This window comes from Perognathus longimembris, chromosome 19 (assembly GCF_023159225.1).
Source record: "Perognathus longimembris pacificus isolate PPM17 chromosome 19, ASM2315922v1, whole genome shotgun sequence".
Lineage (NCBI taxonomy): Eukaryota > Metazoa > Chordata > Mammalia > Rodentia > Heteromyidae > Perognathus > Perognathus longimembris.
The window spans coordinates 20,026,553-20,051,182 of record NC_063179.1 but is presented as its reverse complement, the minus strand read 5'-3'; the positions used below and the strand labels follow the sequence as shown (position 1 = coordinate 20,051,182).

At 41.6% G+C, this 24,630-nt stretch overlaps 1 protein-coding gene across 2 annotated transcripts in view; it reads left to right on the top strand.

Moving 5' to 3' along the window:
- Positions 1-24,429, top strand: part of Capsl (calcyphosine like) — a 28,262-nt gene extending 3,833 nt beyond the window's left edge. The window contains exons 2-5 of one of the 2 annotated variants that reach the window (XM_048368508.1): positions 14,115-14,251; positions 19,417-19,594; positions 19,876-20,085; positions 23,777-24,429. In XM_048368508.1, coding sequence (XP_048224465.1) covers positions 14,115-14,251; positions 19,417-19,594; positions 19,876-20,085; positions 23,777-23,878 — 627 coding nt within the window. In that variant the 3' untranslated portion in view covers positions 23,879-24,429. Of the gene's footprint in view, positions 1-13,524; positions 14,252-19,416; positions 19,595-19,875; positions 20,086-23,776 lie in introns of those variants that run through there. The other variant, XM_048368507.1, reaches the window with a different exon arrangement.
- The last annotated feature ends 201 nt before the right edge of the window (positions 24,430-24,630 follow it).

Below are 24,630 nucleotides of genomic sequence, written 5' to 3'. Positions count from 1 at the left end.
AGCACTTTTAGTATATTTGTTGATTGGGCATTGGTGAGCTGACATGCCTTACAATTTTTAACAATATCTTCAATAAGTTGATCTCCTTGTCTAATTTTCACTTTGGAGTGTCGGAGCAAGTCCTGCATTCTTCAGGTTCCCATGTGAGAAGTTCAGTGGATTCTTTTAAGGTTCCCCTTACCCAGCCCTTGTGGCAAGATAAGTGTCCCTTCACAAGTTTTCAACCAGTCATTGTTTCCTTCTCTGTCCGGGGTTTGTGGGCCATGAGAATTTTCTTTATCCACTCCAAGTCTTCTTGGGAATACTGGGGCACAGGAGGCAAAGCTCGTGGCCCTGGGTCTACTAGAGTCAATACTTCTGCTCTGGGCTGGAGGGCTGCTTCCTTGACTGCCTGGTCGGCCAGGTTATTCCCTCTAGTCACCGAATCAACTCCCTTTTGATGACCCGGACAGTGCATAATGGCAATCTTTGCTGGTTCCCATAGGGCCCGGATGAGGTTTAAAATATCCTGCTTGTTTTTCCTTTCCTTCGGCTGTCAGTAGCCCCCTCTCTTGGTAGATGGCTCCATGGACATGCACGGTAGCAAAAGTGTACCGGCTGTCCGTGTAGATATTTAATGTCTTTCCTTTTCCCATCTGTAAGGCTTTTGTTAGTGCCACTAGTTCTGCTCTTTGTGCAGAAGTTCCCTGAGGGAGTGCCTCTGCCCACATTATCTCAATGTCCGTGGTGACCGCCGCACCTGCATACCTTTTTCCATCCCGAATGAAGCTGCTGCCATTGGTGAAGCTGCTGCCATCGGTGAACCAGGTGTGCTGGGCATGTGATAGCAGCGAATCCAGCAAGTCTGGCCGGAGGCTATGTGCTTGGGCCAGGATCTGCTCACAATCATGCAGGGGCCCTTGAAGATCTGGATCCGGCAGCAGAGTTGCTGGGTTTAATGCTGTAGGTACGCTGAAGCTGATATGTGTGGGGTTAAGTAACAAGGTCTGGTAATGGACCATACGGGCATTGTTCATCCACTGGTCAGGTGGTTGTTTTAGCACCCCCTCTAGAGCGTGTGGAGTGGCCACAGTAAGGTTCTGTCCCAGAGTCAACTTATCTGCATCTTTTACCAAGAGGGCTACTGCAGCTATTATTCTTAAGCATGGAGGCCACCCAGCGGTGGCAGGATCCAATTTCTTTGACAAATAGGTGACTGGCCGTTTCCAAGGTCCAATTGGTTGGGTGAGCACCTCTTTTGCTATTCCTTTATTTTCAGCCACAAATATTGTGAATGGTTTATTCACGTCCGGTGAATAAGCCCCTAAGGCAGGGACTTCTAGAAGGTCTTGATTGCCTCAAAGGCTTTTTTCAACTGCTCAGTCCAATGAAACTCTCGGAGGTTTTTGGTGGCTTCATATAGAGGCTTGGCCATCTGAGCGAACCCAGGTATCCACAGCCGGCAAAAGCCTGCTGTTCCCAGGAACTCCCTGGCTTGTCTGGCTGACTTCGGAACAGGGATTTTTACCACAGTCTCTTTACGTGCATCTGACAGCCAACGCTTGCCCTCTTTTAATATGAAGCCCAGATAGGTGACTTCAGGTTTACAAATTTGTGCCTTTTAACATTCTATTTTGTAAAAGCTTTTTCCTGACGGGCTGGGGAACTGATTTCTGATGACCTAAAAAAATGCCTACCTTACCTTTGCAGGCCTTTAACAGATCTCAATAAGGACACAATCTCAGGTCTACAAGCTTTCTTTCCTGAACAGGTGTACCAGCTTAAAATTCTCACTGCCAGTCAGGGCTTTGAGTAGATGCATGGGGTTGGGATTTTAAACTCTCCTCCCATTTGATAAACCTCTTACCCTCTTACTACCCTCTACCACAGATGACTGGCAAGTTCCTGCCCAGTAGACAGACATGGGCATTAGAAAGGCATGCTTACGAACTATTCTTCTAGGACCTCCCGGCTCTGATTAACTTTTGAAAGGCCAAACAGGAGTGACTCTAGGATCTGACAACATCTCTGCCATCCAAGCAGTGGCTTACTGCCTCTGGATGCTCCATCACTTTTGTCCCATGAGTGACTTTCCACTGGACTTGGACTCAGGCCTGAGTGCTGTCCCTCAGCTCTCCAGCTCAAGACTAGCTCCCTACCACTTTGAGCCTCAAATTGACTCACGACTCTGTTCCCAGCACTCTGCTGGCTGATTAGAGATGAAGACTCTCACAGGGACCTTTCTTTGCCCGGGCTGGCTTTGAATTGCACATTTCAGATCAATGAGTCTTACAAGAGGCCACTTTACTCCAATTAAAAGCAACAAGGTGGTCCACACAGAAGTAGTTTTTCAGCACGCTCTTACCTGGAACTTATTAAGGGCCACTGTTGCATCTTGACAAACTTGTAGGAATCACCTGTCCTCTGTGAGCCTGCTGGAAACTGTTACAAAAAACCTACAAAGAAACTGGAATGGCAATTAAACATTTTGGTAGCCATAATTCTCCTTTTCTCACTTTGCAATAATCATTTAGGACAATTTTACTTCCAAATTTCTTATCTAGAAATGTATTCTTGATTTCCAAAGCCTTTTTACTAACCTCTGCTTTAACACTAACACTTTAGCTTTTATCTGCATTGTAAAAACTCTGAAGCTCACAGGCATTCTGAAACCAGGTGCCATCCTTTGCCTCCAGGCTGCTTGTTTTAAAAGAAGCCTTTCTTTTTCTTCAGTCCCAGTTACTGCATGGCATGAAGACCTTTTAACTCAAATGACAAATTTTCCTTAATGCAAGAATTACAATTACAGAATAAGAAATACTTATCCATTCAGCTTTTCAATAAATTAGTGAGAAACGTTAGCCCATTTTGCCATTTCTTCCTACATACATAGAGTTAATGAGAGTTTACTTCTATCCCCATTAGTTTAATATATATCCTTTAAAATCCAAATTACAAAAATAGCACAGGAATCGGATCACATCAGATAAATAAACTTCTCAATAATTAAAAAAATCTTTTCCAATTCTTAGTACCTCTCAAGGGGCAGTTTAGAAATTCCAGTAAAATCATTCATTTTTACCACCAGGTTTCCAAAGTTCACCTGAAAACAAAGATGAAAGAAAGCCCTCTCTTGGCTCCATCCTGACTCCATAGGGCCTGATGAATTCACGCCATCTCGCCTTTTGTTAAATGAAAGTCTTAATTTATTAAGATACCCACTTTTCTTTTTGACTGTTAAAGAACCCTGAGAAATCCTTTTTTAACTCTAGTTCCTGTTTTTTTTTTTTTAAAAAACAATGCACTAATCTTTTAAAACATTTTTAATGCCGAACTTGACCATTTGAATTTAAACTTAAACTTAATTTTGCATCATACTACAGTCTTGAACATGTTCACACTCACACATGCACACACACACATACATATTCAAAAGATCTTAAAGCATGCAAAATAAGCATCGGCTGTACATTTTCCAGTGGCAAGAGGTATTTTTGTCAATCTTACTCCTGCAACATCTATATTTTAAGACAAAACCTTTAACAAATGATTTTAGCATTCTCCAGCCTCATTTTCCAGGGCTTGATGGTCTTAGTAAAATATTTGTAGTCTTAGTAAAACATTTTAGCACACCAAATAATTTTCTGCTGAAGAAGGCTGGGTGGGGGTCCCCCAGATTTCTTTTTGCGCACACTCACACTAATTGTGAGCTGTCGCCTGTACATCTTATGCAGGTTTGACACAGAAGAGACTGTCAGAATCACAAACAACACAGATAACAGCGCTGCATGGTGGGATCACTCCCCGCCGCCTGCGGGTGGCTTGAGCTGGCCCCGTGTCCACCCCTGGGCAGCTGCGGGTCAGGACTCAGGGCTGACACATCTGTGTCCTGGGCTGCCGGCATCGGGGAATTGACTGGGCGGTACCCTCCCGAGTGAAGGGCACAGCTCAAACATTTTCCTCAGAGTCTTCTTCTTGTAACTGGGTTGGGGAGTATGGCAGGGGAAACATTTCCTCCTCTGTGCTTTCTCTCTGGAGGACAGGTGGGTACAATTTCTTCTATTCCTTCTTGGTTTCTCTCTTTTCTGGATGGCCCAAATGAGGGGTGTAGATTAGGCATTGCAAAGTCCTGATCTTACCTATGTCAAAGCTCCCCTCGGGTGGCCAATTAGTTCCCTTAAAGGTGGGCCATTCTGACTTGCACAGGGTGATCCACTTTTCCTTCTTGTTTTTTTTTTTGGCCAGTCCTGGGCCTTGGACTCAGGGCCTGAGCACTGTCCCTGGCTTCTTCCCGCTCAAGGCTAGCACTCCGCCACTTGAGCCACAGTGCCGCTTCTGGCCGTTTTCTGTATATGTGGTGCTGGGGAATCGAACCTAGGGCCTCGTGTATCCAAGGCAGGCACTCTTGCCACTAGGCTATATCCCCAGCCCCCACTTTTCCTTCTTAAGGGCCACACCTTGGTACTGAGCTATCTCCTTAACCTCCTTCCAGTGAGCTAGGATCAAGTCTAGGGGGCTAGATGGAGGTTCCCAAGATAGAATGTTACCCATAGCTCTGATCAGATGTTCAGTTCAAAAGGCTAAAAAAACCCAAAACAATTAATACAAAAGGAGGAAAACACACAGGCCTGAGAAAAAGAAAAGCTATGAGTTGGAGATCTCCCAAGTTGGCCCGCTGTCTCCTGTAAACTAGAATCAGAAGGAGTAGACCCAAGTACAAGGTGGCCGGGTTGAGTCTCGGTTAGGAGGCCCTCCCGGTCAGTTCCGGCCAAAAACTGAACTGACTCGCACGCTATAAGTATCAAGGCAGGGTTCCAAGGGTACCCCTTCAAAGGTGGAGAGTCTGGGGCATCCCCCAGTTTCCCCAGGATTGCCGAATAAGCATGTCTGCTTCAACAACCCCTTCAAGAAATACGAGTCGGAATGGCCATCCTCAAAAAGGAAGCAAAGCAGACAGACAAACAGACAAATTACAGGACAAGACAGATGAATAGCGCTGTTTTCTTACCTTCGGAGTCTGGGGTCTCGGGGGTCTCTGGGGTTATCCCGGACAAGCCCCCAACTGTTATGCCGAAGTCGTGAGAAGACCACAAAGAAGACCACCAAGAGCCAGACATTCCGAAATGCAAAAGCAAGCTTTATTCAAGTGGTCCGCTGCTCGGGCCTCGTCCTACACTCCGACACAGCGGAGGTTAGGAGGAAGCCCCGAGTTGCGATTTTACAGAGCTTATAAAGGCAAAAAACAAAGTTACAGCAATCAGGTATTCAAGCAAGATTAGGACACGGGTACAAATTTGATTGGCTCAGGGCTTGAGGCATTCCGGGGGCGGTTAGAGTTCTTGACCGGCTGGGCCCTAATAAGCTTGTCCTGGGTTTGCTCACAGGGCCTGCTTATCTCAGGTTCGCGTGGTAAAGTGGGGCCTGACTTCAAAATGGCTTTAGTCTGGCTCTTCATTAAAATGATCTCTTAGAATGTAATCTTCTTTCATCCTGACTGGAATAAGATGAAATTTCAGCCTTGTTTGCATTTGCAGATCCTTTCAGATGTTGAACAAGAATTTCTTTATGTGCTTACTGGCCACTTATACTTCTTCCAAGGAGTTAATTTGTCCGTTTATGAATTAGGCAGATGCACGGATGCTTGAAGGGATTAGAGTTGGGGGAGTGAATGTTAGCGAGAGGGAGTGAGATCAAAATACATTGAATGAGGATGGCAAAAACGAACTTGCTAAGTGCTGTTGGGTGAATGAGAGAGGGTGGAAGGTTGGGGAAAGTGGGAGCAGGGGAAGGGTGAGGCGGATGAAAGGGTGGTACCATGGCAGAGCCCTTTGAACCATTAGCACGCACTGTCACACAAATGAACAGTAGGAAAGGGAAACAGGCCTGGAATATGTGTGCTAGTGGGGAAGGGGATGAACAGATAAGAAGGATGGTGAAGAGTATCAGAATACTTTCTATACATGTGTGGAAAGGGAACAGTGAAGCTTCTTGAGATTGGTTTTGGAAGTGGGGAGGAGGGATTAAGGAGAGTGAGTGGGTAAGTCTGGTCAAAGTACATTGTATGTATATTTGGACGTGTCCTTCCTTTGTACAACTAAATGATGCTAATTAAAAAATATATATATATATATATGTAACAGAGAAGAATGTGACATTCTAAGGGTTGGAAATTTTACTGTTGCATCAATCACTATTGTGTGACTTATAATAGATGTTCAATAAGTATATTGAATACAGGACCAGCACCAGGGTAGGGCAAAATGGGTGACTGACAAAATACATAAGAAGGTTTTAATTTTCAGGTTTGGGAAAGTGCAGGGTTGACATGGTCCTGAGATTGAGCATCATCTTAAACATTGTGTCTCAGGTTCTAGCACCTCCTTACAGAATTCTCCCTCACTTTGTAGTAGGAGAACCAGGCCTGGTTGGATGACTAAAATGAAATATCAAGAAGACAATGGTACTTATGAAATATTATTTTTAAATGCATCTATCAGAGACAGTAAGGTAAAGATTTAGAAGTAGAAAGAGTTACCAGTAGAAAGAATACAAAGCTGTGATGTAGCTGACATGAACTACATCATGCTTATTGAGAGATTTTTTAGCACAAATCTTAAATATCTAGTATAAATGCGTAATCTTAGGCAGGGGAGATTTGGGAATATGCCAGGCTTGATTATTTTCCCAGTGTGTGTAAGTGGCATGAAGAAGCATGCAATCTAAATGCAAATATGCTTCATACATTGAAATAATTTTTAAAAAGTGTTGAAAAATAGCAAATAAAAATCCTTATGTATGTAGTAATGTACTAATTGATTCGGGAGAACCAATAAAATAATTTTGAGTTTAGTGAACAATATAAGCCCTCTTCTCATATCACTTGAATGAAATAAAGAAACCAGAAAAAAGACTATATAAAAATATTCATCTCAACCACAAGTTTGCACAGAGTTGCAAATATAGAAAACCCAAGTGAGGACCTGAAGTGGGTTTGTGGCTTCTTAGTAAGGACTCATGAGGGGCCTAGCTGTCTCTTTCCTTGACTGCATTGGAATCCCATTACTACTCTAAAGAAATATCTTTCCTTCATCTAATTTCACAGATTTTCTCTGAGTTCTCAAAGCTGTTTATCTGTATCTCCACATAGGCTTTCTAGCCCTGAATCTGTTGGTCTCTATTGTGACACAGTTTCAGGCTGGTAACTAGGCTTCCTGGTGTCTGCTGGCTTCCTGTAATAGGATGATCATATCCAGTAGTTTCTATGACATGAGGTGATGGGTTGATGTATGGAAAGCACTTGGCTAAGCATGTATTATTATGGCCAGCAATAACTATATTTGTTTATATACCCCCTGTCTTCATGTCTTTATTTTATCTCTACTGTTAGAATTTTTCCTTACAAGGTCCTACTCTTTTTAACTTAAGGGTGTCTGTCTTTGGATTTCTTATAGCTTAGGTTCTAAAGACGTGTGTTAAATCATTTGCAAACATTGAAACACACCTCCTCACAATCAATTTCCTATAGTTGGTGAGGGATGTGGTCAACTTCAGATTTCAACAGTTCCCCTGGTCATCTTAAGCCTTTTCCTATGCAGGACTTCAAAAAATCAGGATTACTGCCATTTTGTACTGAATGTTTCTTAGTTGCCAGGATGTGTCTTGTGTATTGAAGGTTTGGAAGCATCCCACTAGATTCCATCACTCTCTTCAATTTCATTGGAACAACCAAAAATGTCTCCAGAAATCATCAAATGTTGCCTAGGTTGTGAGATCATCTCTGACTGAGAATCACTGAACTACGATAATACCCCCTAATGATAAAAATGAGTGCAGGGCTCATAGTAATGTTTTCTAGAATGCTGAAGGCCTGTTTAGTTGCTTTAGCTCAGATTGCTTTGATGAAGTAACGTTCACCCTGGCTGGGTGTTCACTGGGGTTCACTGGGGTTTCCATGTCCAGTCTTTCATTTCAGTTTCAGAGGTGGGACATCACTATTCATTCACTCTGTAACCACATGCTAGGCCACCCTCAGCGTCTGGAGCTATGATTTGAAACTTACTCCCTGAGGCAATAACATGAACAAGTGGAGCTACATCAGAAAGGTTCCTCTCTACAAATGAAATTTCCACCTTAAGGAATGAGCTTGAACAAAATTGAGCCTCTTCCTTCCCCTCCATGCCTTCCGTCATGTGAAGAGCCTATCATTTGTCCCCCATGGAGGACACAGCACTCAAGACACCACCTTGAAATCAGATAGAGCAGCTCTCAACAAACACTAACCCTAATCATGTCTTGGATTGGACATCTGGCCCCTAGGACTGCAAGGAATGAATTTCTACCGTGTGACGGTATTCTCCTTCACTTCCTGAGAAAACCCGAGGAAGGCTGCGGTGCTGTAATTGAGAGAGGCAAAATGGACAGTGTCACAATAGGAACACATTTAAGGTTTATTACTTATAGGTCATGAGCAAGGAAAGTGTAAGGAACCAGGAGGGCTGTGCTACTGAGAGGCTGAGAAGAGGCAGAAGTGAGAGCCAAGTCTTGGGGAGACAGAGCAGGGGAGGAGGAAGAGGAGAAGGAAGAGGCAAGAGGAGAAGGAAGAAGAGGAGGAGGAGGAGGAAGAGGAAGGAAGAAGGAGAAAAAAGAAAAAAGAAGGAAGAGGAAGAGAATGAGGAGGAAGAGTGGCAGGAAGAGGAGGGAAGAGAAGAGGAAGAATGGAAGAGGACCAGTAGTATGTATAAAGGAATAGGTAGGTATAAGACACTTCAAGACAACATCTGGATTGGTCCTTTAAATGAAGCAAGCCCAGGCTGCTAAAGAGAGAGAAGGCAGATAGCTGTAAACTAGCATCTCTGGCCCTGGCTCAAACCATTGGAGTGTGATATACAGCTGGAACCTCTTTCAGGTGTGACATGGTAGGAGAAATTTATACTTGTATTCATAATGGATACTGATGCGACATAAAAGTGTAAGGTTTCCCTTCAGGCCACCTTCCTCCAGAGAAAGTGTTACGAAGCTCAGAATCAAGGCTGAGCCAGCAGAGATGGGAGAGCTGGGGCTCAGATGAGGGCTGGCGGGGAAGAAAACATTTTCCACTTTCCCAGAACTAGTTTGAGGCCCTCCTAGTGGAGTCAGCAGCTTGCTCTCTGCATTGTCTTCTTCCCTTCTCCTTTTCACATAGTAGACTGTTGTAAATTACATGACACTATTATAGTCCCTCTTTATTGCAAATGGCCAATATAGTGGTACTTGTATTTAACAATTATAGAAATGCCTAAAAATAGATTTCATCACATAGTCTAGCTGCGAGGAAAGTGGGCTTGATCACATTAAGAGGCAAAGGAATCCTTTGGAAAAAAATCACACTGTTTGGCAGGAATTTACTGCTCTAGAGGAGCTTATGTGACCCTCAATAGGTCAGTCAGAAGAAGCCCTTCCCTCCATCACTTCCCTTCTGCCTCCAGGGTAGCCTTTTCTGTGCTTCCCTCCCTCTCGTCATCCACACAGGGTCAGTGCTTACGCTTCAAGTTCATTGTGCTTCTATTTCCTCCGTGCCTTTGAGCACTGTGTATTTTCTGGAAGAGGCGAAGCAGAAGTATAGTATCAGAAAAACAAAAAGGGATGAGCTGTTTGAGAGATTAGGATAAAGCATTTCCTTTATATTTTTACAATAAGAGCTTGTGGAAGAGTTTGGTTTGGTGTTTCTGGTGTGTGGATCTATGATTCCTCATGTGGCCTCTTCAGTAATTAGACAAGACGGGGGGGGGCGTGGAGAGAGAGACAGAGAGAGAGAGACAGAGAGAGAGACAGAGAGAGAGACAGAGAGAGAGAGAGAGAGGAGAGGAGAGAATAGTTTTAGTTTTCTTTTCACCACTAGGAGGAACCAAAGACAAGCCAATAAAATACAGACCTCAGTTTTACTGTTTCTCTCCTCTTCCAAGGATTAGCTTAAATCATGAAGTGACAGACATTTGTGTATTTTCAGCATTTCACATTCCATCCTGCAAGGGCTCTTGAATAGCTTCATGGTACTTAAAAGCAAAATTAAATTTTTTTTTGCCAGTTGTGGGCCTTGAACTCAGGGCCTGAGCACTGTCCCTGGCTTCCTTTTGCTCAAGGCTATCACTCGGCCAACATGAACCACAGCACCACTTCTGGCCATTTTCTACATATGTGGTGCTGGAGAATCGAACCCAGGGCTTCATGCATACGGGGCAAGCACTCTTGCCACTAGGCCATATTCCCAGCCCCAGTCCCAGCTCCAGCCCTGTCCTTTTTTTTTTTTATTAATTAAATTTTGTTGACAAGGTGTGCAAAAGGGGTACAGTTACATAATAGGGCAGTGAGTACATTTCTTGTGATATCTTACCCCCTCGTTTTTCTTTCCCTTCCCTAGATCAGGTAGGCATATATACAATACCCAGTGTACCAAAATCATATACAGTAGCCACGTGGCGTACGCCAAAGGAAATTCAGCTAGAACCTTAAGTATACCGTCAACAATAGAGTTTGCTTATCCTTGTCTTTTATGATCATACGTACATAGCTATTGAGCTACTGTGATCCACTGAGAGGTCTATTTTAGACCTTTTTATGTTTAGTAGTTGCTTGGTTTTAGATACATAATGTAAGGTCGCTGACCCAAACCTGTGGGAAATACCATTTGACAAGAAGTTTATTGTTTCACAGACCTGGTCTCTACTGTGCCCCCCCCCCCCCCCTTAACAGTCATATATCAAGGAGACCATGCCCCTTTGTTCTCTGTGTTCTAGGCTTGTCTGGCTCAACATTATTTATTCAAGTTCTGACCATTTCCCTGCGAATACCAATATTTAATCATTTCTAATCGCTATGTAGTATTCCATTGTGTATAGGTACCATATTTTTTTGGATCCATTCATCTGTAGAGGGCCATCTGGGTTGTTTCCATATTTTGGCTATTGTGAATTGTGCCGCGATAAACATGTATGTGTAGACGTCTTTTTGATATCCTGAGATCTGTTGTTCAGGATACATGCCTAGGAATGGTATGGCTGGGTCATAGGGTAGGTCTATGTTGAGCTTTTTGAGGAACCTCCATACTGTTGTCCAAAGTGGTTGTACTAATTTGCACTCCCACCAACAGTGGAGAAGGGTTCCTCTTTCCCCGCACCCCCTCCAGCATTTGTTGTTGCCTGAGTTCAGAGTATAGGCCATTCTAACTGGAGTGAGGTGGTATCTCAGGGTTGTTTTTATTTGCAATTCCTTTACATTTCCTCATATGTTTCTTTGCCATTTTTATCTCTTCTCTTGTGAAGTCTCTCTTTAGCTCCTTTGCCCATTTAATAATTGGTTTACTGGGCTTGGAGGGGGTTAGTTTTTTGAGTTCTCTGTAGATGACGAATATTAGGCCTTTGTCTGTTGTCCAGCCCTGTCCTTTTTAAGAACCATTGTGGTCTACCCACACAACCCCTTGCCTCAGGCTCTTTGTGATGTTGGGCCTGTTTCCTCCTTCCACAAGATTTTTGCTTCTGCTTCCCATTCTCCATCCCAATCTCCATAACTATTCATCTCCCTTCCCTTGTGCTCCTAGTCTCCATACCAAAATCTTTGCATTTCTCCAGTTATACTAGCCTAAGCCTTTGGCGCATCTGTTGTCTAAAATATGCGGCGCTTTTTTTCTGTTAACTGTCACAGCCGGCACTCCAGTAACTACTATCATCCATTGGCCGTAATGCTAAATGACACTGCCAGAAAGCTGCACTCCAAAGCCATATTAGTTCTAATTTTGTGATTTGTTGCAACTCAATAACAAGGTTCAACATTCTCCCTAGGCTGCTAATGCTGTATTCTCTTTGCCCGGTACCTCTGTGTGCAGTATTCAGAAAATGTTTAGTCTCAGACATGTGCAGACACTGAGTGAACACTTGGTGGCGCTGCAGCCACGAGTATCAGGCTGGGAGCCCCTTTTCAGACTTGCACAAGCCTGGCTGGGCAGACTCCACACCACAAATGTCAGACTCTTCTGCTGAGCAGTGCTGTGATGTTAGTGACGCATTTGGGGACATATTTCTGTCCCATATCCTGTCACATTATGCAAATGTAGAGGTTTGAGTATTTTCCTTAACCAGAGATTTTACTTCGTCTAAAGTCCCTCTTGGTTCTTACAATCTTTTGGGCCCAGAAGGATCAACAATCCAAGCTATGCAAGACTTTGCTTCTCTGCCTATTCCTTCACACTGCCAGCTTTTGCTCCAGCACCTTGCCTTGACAGTATACAAAACATAGTAGTTCTTTTTGTTGATGAATTGAGTGAGTAAATGATTTAACGTCATGGTTAAATGGGCATTTCAAGTTCTATGGTAGGCTGACAGTTAACTATGTAATTTTTTTGAATTTATCAAATTAGATTGTATAGGAATAGGCTACATCACTACTGGGTGGTCTCAATGTCAGGAAGCAGAGCAGGTCAGCACACTGGACTCTCAGTGACTTGTCTGCCTGGATTCTACATTGTTGACTTACTACAGAGCATGATTAGGTTGTACTTTGGACCTCTCCTATACTATGTCAGAGAGCTAGTGGAATAGAAAGAATCCTGCTTGGGAATCAAAAGCCCATTTGGGCCTATTTCACAAAACAAACCTCTGTTCTTGTCTGATTAGACGTGTCTCCCAAAGTTCACACGTTAGAAGTTGAAATGTCAATTTCCATTGTTCCTGGTATTGGGACTGCTATGATGGCAGCAGTGTAGTTTCAGAAGCACAGAAAGAGAGCTCTACCTGTGTCATCACCCTTGCTGTGGTGCAGGGTGCTCTGCTGTCTCTATTCTGCTGACGGCATAGTGAGAAGGCCTTGCCAGGAGCCACACACGTATTTATGCCATGCTCAGTTTCCAGCTGTGCAAAATGATGATGTGGTCACCGGTGATCTTTAAAAGTTTTGTGTTCTCAACACTCTGAAGTCCTTGGATCCATAGTGTTGTCTGGCTGACTCAAATTACCTGGTTTCTCTAGGTCTTTCTAATTCAATCAGTGGACACATTCATGGGACTAGTAGGTTTGGGAGCAATTTAAAGACCATCTAATCCATTGTCTAGGAGACAAGTGGTTTGTAGACTGACTCCGATGTTAGCAGGGGTGGGTTAAAGAGGCAGGATTAGAACTCAGCTCTCCAGCTTCCTTGTCTCGTTTTTTTTTCCCCACTGCTGCAATAGTTCTGGGGAAACAGAATTTTACTTCTCTCACACTCACCCTTATTTCAGAATAGTTCTAATACAACAAGCAAACTATAGCAAAAAAAATACCGTGTGTGTGTTTGTGAGAGAGAGAGAGAATGAAAGAGAGAGAGAATAAAGAAGGAAGAAGGAAGGAAGGAAGAAAGGAAGGAAGGAAGGAAGGAAGGAAAAAGAGAGAGTTGGGCAGAGACAGGAAGAAAGAGACAGAGAGATAGTTTTGGTTAATTTTTTCCTATCCTTGAACCTTGTTAGGTGTTAATATACATTAACCTGCCAACCCAGGTGGACATAACAGTGTCATGGTTACTAGTAAAGATCATCCATGTCTAAGCAAGTGTTGAGAGTTTCAGTGAAGCAGATTCATCAAAACAGAGTTTAGAGAAAGGAAGAAATAGGGCAAAGGAATATAGAGAATTCTAAATAAAGAGATATACTAAGTGAGAGTGCAAAGAAGTTAGAAACTTATTTTGTATTATTAACTCATATTAATTATACAGAATAAGGAGTTTATATGTCACTTCTGTTATATGTGCATGCCATGCTTTGTTCTAATTTTCTCTGTCTAATATGGCCTCTTGCCATCCTCTGTCTCCTTGTCACCTGCTCCCCTTTCCTTCCCTATTATACTTATTATTATTTTTTTGTATGGAGGGAGGAGGACTTCCGAAATATGAAAGCATATTGGGAAATAGCTATTCATTTAAACCTGTTGCCCCAGCTAGGGAACACAGGTATTCTCAGGACTAAGTAACTAATAAATATGCCAGTCCCACAATTAGCATAGTAACAAAATGAGAATTCTTGGAGATAGGAGATAATTTATGACAAAGAGAACGGCACATGTCTTCCTTAGAGAGGCTGCTTCGCCTGCAGGCCCCAGAGCTGAGCTCCACTCATGCGCTGTGGGTTCTCCTTCCAGATGGCTGGGACAGCACGCCACGACCGAGAGATGGCAATCCAGTCCAAGAGAAAGCTCACAACAGCCACGGATCCCATCGAAAGACTGCGGCTGCAGTGCCTGGCCAGAGGCTCTGCAGGGATCAAAGGGCTTGGCAGGTAGGATGGGGGTGGGGGAGGGTGGCAGAAGAAGTAAAAAATGAAGACATCTAGGAGAGGCTAATATCACCTCCATGAGTTTGGACAAATCATGTCTCTTATGACTATCTTTTTGTTTTCAGTCTCTGATTTAGTAAAGCTTGTGTTTGTGACAAGAGGGGGGGGCCCTAGGACAGTCTGAGATAAAAGGAGAACCATGTCTATGTAGTAGAGACACCTGACATGACATGAGAGAGGTCATCCCTGAAGCTGGGGTGGAAGAGGATGGAAGGAACAGCAGGGCAGCCATGATGACTGAGTTTGAGTTCCCCTGCACAATCATCCTCACCCCTAAGAGTCATGGATTGCCTGTGGGATGATGGACAGCTCACTGCTTGCAGGGCTCTCACGGGAGTGAGTCCCATCATCGTGCTCTCTGATAGTGTGAATAGTTGTCAGGATTGAGAAATGCAAGAGAGAAGACAACATGAGTCTAGGGAACAGAACCTGGGCATTTGAGCCTACTAAATCAAGTGTCTGCCCCAGAGCAGGCCTTGTACACATTTTGATAGCTTCCTGAGCGAGCAAGCTTCTCCAGGCCCCATGGAGGACTAAGAGGTAAGGAAAGTAAACATCTAATAAATGGGCCTCGTGAGAAGCTGTATTCAAGAGACCTATAGCATGTCAATGGCTGGGTTCTCCAAACTTGACCCAGAGCGGTGAAAAGCTTCACATCCAGCCAGAGGCTAACAAGCACATTGGATACCTCTTTTAATAGTCCCACTTCCCAGACTAAGCTTGGCTCTATCCGGCAGGGGCCTAGGCTATGTATGCATAGACTCTAGGAGCCAAGCTGTCGTCCAATGGGAAGATCATCTTACATCCTTTCAACATTGTATCACCCCAAATTCTACCTCTTTCATCCTTAATCATCCTTGCTGTAACTCTGAGAATCCACACTTTGCCCTTCACTGCCTGATGCATGCAATCAAATCCTTCTTTACTCGCTGGTACTAGTGTACCCTCATAGAGTCTTAGCAGTTCCACCATAAGTAGATATCATCTCGTCCATAGCCTTTTTGTGAAATATTCTGTCTGTCTCCTTTTGTCTTACTGGCCTCTGTTTCCCTAAGTCTCTCCTCAACTCAAGTGAGGACATCTATTTTTCTCTGTCCCTACCTTTAGGGCTATTGAGAGGTAAATACTGTTTCAGTGTAACCCTAAGATCCTGTTCATTTCTGTGCTTCTAGCCAAATCTATCTTTGAAGAACATGCCTTCAGGCTGCATACTCCCAACTGACAACCCTTAGGACACTCATTCTTCTGGGAAATATTGGCTCATATTACAGTCTTCCCACATTCTCTTAAGACTTCATTCTGGCCAAGATTAGGATGACCGAAATTGTTATTTTTGCACCTTCATCATTTTTTTCATTTTGATATTTGGTGGTATTCCACAGTACATATTCTTTCTCAGTCATTTCCAATTGTCTGAGAAATATAGGTATTTCCCCAGACTCTGTACCTAGCATCTTTAATTCTTCAGACATTTTGCCCACTTTGATGTAGCTCATCTTTACCCTGGCTCCTTTTGTAGTCTTTTTTTTTTTTTTAATGTGAAAGATGATGATGACACTTATGTGAAAAACTTGAGACAATCCTATTCCATAGATGTGAACATTTTATTATTGGCAGTCATTTCAGATTTTTAAAAATTTTATTCTTTTTTTAATTTATGAATTAAATTTTGTTGACAAGGTGTTGTGCAAAAGGGGTACAGTTACATAATAGGGCAGTGAGTACATTTCTTGTGATATCTTATACCCTTGTTTTCTTTCCCTTCCCTAGATCAGGTAGGCATATATACAATACCCAGTGTAAGAAAAACATATACAGTAGCCACTTGGCATATGCCAAAGGAAATTCACCTAGAACTTTAAATATAACATCAACAATAGAGTTTGCTTATATGATAGAGTTTGCTTTTCTTATATGATCATACGTACATAGCTATTGAGGTTATCCACTGAGAGGTCTATTTTAGACCTTTTTATGTTTAGTAGTTGTTTGGTTTTAGATACATAATGTAAGGTCGCTGACCCAAACCTGTGGGAAATACCATTTGACAAGAAGTTTATTGTTTCGCAGGCCTGGTCTCTACTGTGCCCCCCGCCCTCCTTAACAGTCATATATCAAGGAGACCATGCCCCTTTGTTTTCTGTGTTCTAGGCTTGTCTGGCTCAACATTATTTATTCAAGTTCTGACCATTTCCCTGTGAATACCAATTTGTTATAATTTCTAATCGCTATGTAGTATTCCATTGTGTATAGGTACCATATTTTTTGGATCCATTCATCTGTAGAGGGGCATCTGGGTTGTAGTCTTGACATTATGTTTTCTTTTGATCTCTACACTAATTTCAGATTTTGCGTCTTCTTAACTCAAAAGGACACTAGCTAATAAGTTAACTCCTCAGCTATGCAGTTAATACCTTCAATAGTTGCCTTACAAATCAAAATCCATTGTCCCTTCCTGGAAACAGAGCTCCCTGGACAGCTCCTCAGCTTTCAATGGAATTACCACTCTTAGAGATCTCCAGACTGAAAACTTGAGAATTATCTTCATCAACCCACCACACTGATGACTGTATATTTACATTATCTTGTGATCTCATTTAAAATGTTTATCTCAGTTGCTCATGCTAAAACACCCAGTATCATTTCCTGGACTCTTACTATAGTATTCTTATGGGTTCCATTGCTTTGGTTTTCCAACTCATTCAAATTTGCATGTCTAGGGGTTTCTTAGCTTTTACTTTGGTAATGTCACTGCTTATGAAAACCAGGGAGTGATTTTTGTTTGAAAAACTCAATACTAAAGCTCAAATTTTTTAGAATTTAAGGACATTAAATATTCTTTAGATTTTTCTGTGGACTTAATTTTCCATGTGAGTTCTACTTATTTCTTCCTCAGTATCTATCCCCTAGTTTTCCCAGATGTCCCAATGAATCATTGACACTGCTGTTGCCCTGAACTTCATCCCTCTCTCTTCACACAAAGCTACTGATCATTCTTTTTAATTTTTTAGCTTCATTTTCTCCCCCCCTTTCTCTCTCACCCCCTCCCCACCCTCCTTCCTTCCTTTTTCTTCCTACAACAAATTCCTTTAGGTCAGAGGCTGACTTCTTCACCTATCTATTCCTTCTCACAGAGCTTAGTCCAATTTTGGCACTAAATCAATGTTTAATTTTGTTGAATTATACAAGGAGCTTTACTAATGTATGATTTTAATCCGTTGTACATGAAACTAATCAGCTTGTTTCCTGTAGTAGTGCTGTTTACTTGTCGGTTTATTCATTCATTCATCCAGCTATTGGTATTGGCAAAATGACTGCTACATAGGAAACACTGAGCAGTAACTAAACAGTCATGGTCTTTGCCCATGTGGGTGCTATGTTTTAGTCTGCTTAATGCATATATTCAAAGAGTGCTTTTTAAAAATGAAGTTTGAAATGAAATGATGTATGAATCTGTCATTTTGATATATAACTAACAGAAAAAAGTATAAATTGTGACTAAAAATTACCCATTATTGATGTTAGGGAACTAAAGATTAACGGTTCTCTTTTGTACAAAAGTGAGAGAGATTTAGAAAAATCAAAAGCCATGTGCAAGATTACAACCAATTTTAGCAGTAGATCTTGAAATCAAGGTGTATCTTATGCATCTTAATTGAAACATCTTTCTACCTATTAGAATGCCAGGAAAACAGAAAATCCTCAGAGCTGTGATAAGGGTGGTGGTAGATGGTGGAGGAGAAGGAAATATATAGCAGGGTAGGACAAGTTTGTCCTACCCTAGCAGGGTAGGACAAGATTGATGGAATGACCTGAGGAATTAAAATTAAACACAGAACATAGTTATACAGGTACCATACATTTGAAGGCAGTCAGGCATATTTGGATATCATGAGGAATGTTTCTAAGTGAGGTTTCCTTTAGCTAAAACACCATCAATACATTTTATGTGCTTTATAGAAATATGTTTTAGAAAATGAGAAACCATGTTTACATTCTATTCTAGGTTCTGGAACATGGTAACAGAGGGTTTTAAAAAGGCTTACCTATCTTTTCTGTTTCCCTTTCATTGGGAGATGGGGAAATTTGGGATTTATGAACAAAGAGAGATGCTTGAAAAAAACATTCCATGTGTTATTATTTCTCCAGGTTTGTACAAAAAACCCCAAATACTTGATATAATATAATAATAATACTTGGAAGAAAAGTTTATTTGGTTCATTGTTTCAGAGGTTTCCTTCAATAGTCTATTTGCTGCATGGAGTTTGGGCTTGTGGGAAAGCAGAACAGCAAAGAAGTGTGCAGTGGGGAAAATCCATTTCTCTTAGGGCAACTAGGAAGCGAGGAGGAAAACCAGGAAGGGGCCAAGGTTCCAGTGTTCCTTTCAAGGACAAACCCTTCAGGACATAACTTTGTTGCACTAAGCCTACCTCCTAAAGGCTCTGTCACCTTCCCCTAGCGTCACCAGCTAGGGATCAAGACCTCAGCTCCTGGTCCTTAGGCCACAGGCAAGATCAAAACGATTGCATACCCCATGCAATTAGAATTATATGGTGCAATTGAATGTGTGTGTGTGTGTGTGTGTGTGTGTGTGTGTGTGTGTGTGTGTGTGTGTGTGTGTTTTAGAGGCATGTTTTTCTTTATAAGAGCCTTTGGCAGGAGAGAACAGAGAAGAGTCTAAGACGTCTGTATTTTACATGAAAAAAAAAAGAATCAAACCAAACCAAACAAAACCCAAACAAACAAACAACAAAAGCAAAAATTCAACCAGGCACAGGTGGCTCAGGCCTGTAATCCCAACTACACTGGAGGCTGAGATCTGAGGATCCCAGTTCAAAGCCAGCCTGGACAGGACAGTCCATGAGACTCTTATCTCCAATAAACCAACCAAAAGCCAGAAATGGAACTGTGACCCAAGTGGCAGAGAACCAGTCTTGGATACATAGTGTCCAGGTTCTTGAGTTCAAGTGCTAGTACTGACACACACACACACACACACACACACACACACACACACGAAATAAAAACAAAATCTGTAGAGTGTTCATGTATTTACTCCATGTGGGGGTTATTTATTTTCCTTTCTCATGTGTGTCTATGTTTTCCAGAGTGTTTAGAATTATGGATGACAATAACAACCGAACCCTTGATTTCAAAGAATTTTTGAAAGGGTTAAATGATTATGCTGTAGTCATGGAAAAGGAAGAAGCTGAAGAACTTTTCCGGCGATTTGATAAAGATGGAAATGGAACAATAGACTTCAATGAATTTCTTCTCACACTAAGAGTAAGTGGCTCTGTGAATCAGTGTTAGCTGTCACGCTTGGCTTTCACATGGTTTGATTTGGCTACTTTGAGGTTTCGTGTTTCGGAAGTTGTGAATACATTGTGGAGGGGGTGGGCAGAAGACTGAATAAGCGGAAGGATTTTCTGAAGCAATTATAATGCATTTCTATTCAGAGGCTTAGGAATAAGTTTATATTATTGAATGGAATAATATACTCTTTCACATATTATACATGAAGAGCTCATTTGCATGTATACAAATGTGATTTCCTATTTATCTAGCCTCCAATGTCCAGAGCCAGGAAAGAGGTAATTATGAAAGCTTTTAGAAAGCTAGACAAGACTGGAGATGGTGTTATAACAATTGAAGATCTTCGTGAGGTATATAATGTAAAACACCATCCAAAGTACCAAAATGGAGAATGGACAGAAGAACAAGTCTTCAGGAAATTTCTGGATAACTTTGACTCACCTTATGACAAAGATGGATTGGTAAGTTTATTCATGAAATTTAAATGGATAAATTGTTGGTTCAAGATATTTTATCCATCTTAATACATTGATACTGAATTGGTTAAGAAGAGAAGAATATATTTCTGTAGAAAATATCCAGAAAGTTGAAAACTAAAGTAAGAAAACACATATATCAAACACACAGACTCAGACACATATGTTTTCTAGGGAGTCCCTATGTGGTATTTTGACTAGATTCTCCACTTACTTCGCAGTTAGTGGATTTGCCCAGGTCACCTAGTTATATTCCCATGGCTAGACTACAATCCAACATGCTGAGTTTTAAAATGAGACTCTAATTCAATTTTGGGAAACAGTATCACAGGACTTTCTAAATGTTTGGTGCCTTCTACATTTTTCCACCTGGCATCATTTGTCTCCTTATTTGAGCATCTATGCAAATACCTTTGAAAGGAAGCTTCTGGTAAAAGGAATGCCAGAGACAAAAATATACCTTGATTCTTTGTTTATATGCTTTAAAGTTAACTTTCATTTTTAAGTTACAGAGAACTTGAAAATAAAAACAACTACCCTATTTTCATTAGTCATTACCTTTAAGATAATAAAAATTTTAGGATTTTGGGGGATTATAGATCCACTATTTTGTCTAAAATGAAAATGTAATTTAAAAAAAATTTTTTTTTCAGTCCTGGGGGCTTGAACTCAGGGCTTGAGCACTGTCCTGAGCTTCCTTTTGCTCAAGGCTAACACTCTACCACTTGAGCCACAGTGCCATTTCTGGTTTTTTCTGTGTATGTGGTGCTGAGGAGTCAAACCCAGGGCTTTATGCATGCAAGGCAAACACTCTACCAGTAAGCCATATTCCCAGCCCGAAAATGTAAACTTTTACCAACATCCGTAATATAAATAAATCCATGTCTGCTGTTATGATGATTGTGGTGGGGTTCTTTTTTTGGCTTCCTTTGACAGCAATAATACCTTGGGGTGTGTGACCTTTTAACCCTTTGGGCACACTTGTCAGAGTAAGTGGAACAGTAGATGGGAAAGGGACATGGTTCTGGGAAGAAGAAATGAGCCTTCCCCTTCTAAATGGAATTTCCCTCTGTATTTTCTATAGAAGTTTATGAGTAGGCTTGTCATTAGAGGTGGGAAAGAAAGGGGACCTTTCTTTTCCAGTCAAGGATGGAGAAGTATTCACTATTATAGGCTGTGGAGGCAGGTAAAAATAAAGAGAGCCTAGATTTTGTAGGGAAGTTAAATACTTCATATAAAAATAACAGGACTGTGTGTTTCTTTTTGTGAAGCTGGCCTTTGATGTTTAAGATGTCACTGGAAAAATAGCCAACTGCCACTTCCTCTAACTCGCCCAATTCTCCATGGACCCTGAGTGTCTTGCTTCTTTCTGCAGGTGGTTCCTCCTTGTTGCCTGGGGAAACCTCAGTTGTTCTTCTAACTCCAGTCAGAGTAGCCCTGTCTGACTCAAGTTTCCAGTTCTGCCATTTGACATTTATCTTAATCAGCCACAATGACCTCTTCACTACTTACAAATTTTACTGAGGTTTTCGCAGTTACAGCATTTGATGTCATCTGAACATCAAACACCTTATAATAATATCCAACTCTTTACAATCATCAGCAGCAGCATATATTGATAACTCAGATGGCTGCCTCGCAGCCACAAAACCTAATATTTTGCATATTTAGCACATAAGCCCGTTGACTTTTATACACAATCATATTTGAGATCTTTAGCATTAAAATATTCAGAAATGGTTGTTTTAATGACTAAATGCAATAGTCTCATATAGCATGATGATGAAACTTTGCAAAGTCATATGACTTTACAGGGCTGTCTCAATTAAAGGACATAATGAAAATGCTTATGAAAAGTGATTCAAACATTTGTATTTTTGAATCAGATTTCAAGTGCACCAGGAATTGTTGATATAGAGGAATTGAAAAATTCTTTTAAATAGAGCACAATTACTTTCTGTGCATATATTATTTATTTGTAGTTATAGACCCCTGATAAACCCATTGTCACTATTGATTCAATTCAATGCCTTTTTTTTCCCCTAAAGTTTTCCCTTGTTTTACCAGGCGGGGCTGGAAAATGTCATGAAGGAAACATCTGTGACTCCTGTGACTTTTTTTTTTTGGTCAGTCCTGGGGCTTGGACTCAGGGCCTGAGCACTGTCCCTGGCTTCTTTTTGCTCAAGGCTAGCACTCTGCCACTTGAGCCACAGTGCCACTTCTGGCCATTTTCTGTATATGTGGTGCTGGGGAATCGAACCCAGGTCCTCATGTATATGAGGCAGGCACTCTTGCCACTAGGCCATATCCCCAGCCCCTCCTGTGACTTTTTGACTTCTTTTATCTTTGCAGTAATAATCTCAGCAAAGAAGGCCAGTAAGCACCTATGATTTCTTTTTGCTTGTTTGGTGCCCAGTATTAGGGCTTGAACTCACAACCTCATGATCTCACTTGGATTGTTTTAGTTGAAAGCTAGTTCTCTCTCTCTCTCTCTCTCTCTCTCTCTCTCTCTCTCTCTCTCTCTCTCTCTCTCTCTCTCTCTCCCCTAAGTTCCATTTGTGTCTTTTTGTTGATTAGTTGTAGATGAGAATCTCACAAATTTTTTTGTCCAGGCTGGCTTTGAGCCTTGAGCTTCAGATATCAACATCTGAGTAGCTAGAATTACAGGCATGAACCACTAGGCCCTGGCAAGACTTATGATTTTAGAAGAGAGGCACATTTCCAAGGACTTGGAGAGAGAAAACTGTGCTGCCACAGGCTTGAAAGCTTTTAGTTACTTATGGGTTTCCTGTCTTATAATATTTTGGGTCCCCTGTGAGTGCCAATAATTGTGTTAACCAGAGAAAATGAATTTTCCAAATAGCTGCCATCACTTTTCTTCATCCTTTCATAATAGATGATGTATTGCTTTGGGTAAATTAACTAGCCATCTAGGTCTGTTAACCAGGAAGACAATGATCATTCTGGCTCAACTACTTGCATCAGAAAACATGCTTGCATTACAGTACACACACCATCTTTCTCCCATTAACACGTGAGACAGATACTATTTTATCCCTTATAAAATCCTATTATGCATAAGCACATTGTTTGAGACAGTAATAGGCATATGGTGAAGAGATAACCCGGGGTAGGCTTGGAGATTAGGGATGGAAAATAAAATTTTTGCTCATTCTGAGCCATGAATGAGTAATTTGTATCTTAGAAACACTTATAAGCCAGGCATATTTACTAGAAATTTGTTTCACTACCCACAGGGCAGAACTCCATTGTCTGAAAGGTGACATATGACTTATCTGACACAGGGCATGTTTCTGGAATGCCCCAGAAAGACAGTATTAAGTACAATTTTAAAACATAGCCTCCCTTTTCTGAGTTGCAGGCTCAGGCATCCTAACCAAATGACTCTTTCCTTTAAAGAAAAGCTAACCCTTCATGCCTCTCTTTCCATGTAGGCCTGTTTGGATGTTTTCAAGACTTTCTTCCTCTCCTCCTCTGAGTCACTCTTCTTAGCATCTTCAGCTTTGTGTGTTCTTACCTTTGCTCACGCAAGATCACACCCACATGAAGCCTCCTGGATGGCAACGGTGCCACTTCTCTTTACAGGGGAAAGATGGCCTCCCTTGAAAGAGCGGGAAGCAAAGTTTCCTTTCTGTGTCAAACATTTCCCCTGCAGGTGACTCCTGAGGAATTCATGAACTACTATGCAGGCGTGAGTGCATCCATCGACACAGACGTGTACTTCATCATCATGATGACAACTGCCTGGAAGCTCTAAATGCAAGACCCTGGAGCCCATGATTCAACCCCAGCTCACAAACCAGGGTCGTATTTGCCTGTCATGCTCATTCCAGTGTTTCTACCTTGTGGACAGATAGCATTTTCTAGGACTCAGGAAAAACTGTTTTCTTAGGTCTAGAAAGGGGGATTAAAAAGATCATATCTAGAAAGCTCCTAGAGTTATAGATGACTCATGCAGGTGTCTAATCAACTTTGAATTTTCTCTTTGGTCATTAAGGAAAATTCAAATGTTTTAATTAAGAAAAACATTACCCTGGTTCCTATTGTATATCTTAACCTCCTTTTAGATCATCTATTTCTAGGTGAGAGAATACCTTGGTTTATATGTTTCAGTCCCAATTTGGGGACCAGAGAAGACGATGTGTTAGCTTCCGTTCTTGCATCTGCATCGTAAGCCACCTTATTCAGTTACCAAACTGAGTATTTTCTCTTTGTTTACCACCCATGTAAATCTTAGTTTGTTAGTTTGGCCAATAGATAAAAGATGATTTCTCCCTCCCTCCCTCCCTCCCTCCCTCCCTCCCTCCCTCCCTCCCTCCCTCTCCTCTCTCTCTCTCTCTCTCTCTCTCTCTTCTTTCTCTTCTTTCTTTCTCTCTTTCTTTCTTTCTTTCTTTCTTTCTTTCTTTCTTTCTTTCTTTCTTTCTTTCTTTCTTTCTTTCTTTCTTTCTTTCTTTCTTCTTCTTCTTAATTAAAGATTGATGTGAGAGCAGTGGAAGTTTGTTTGAGCAG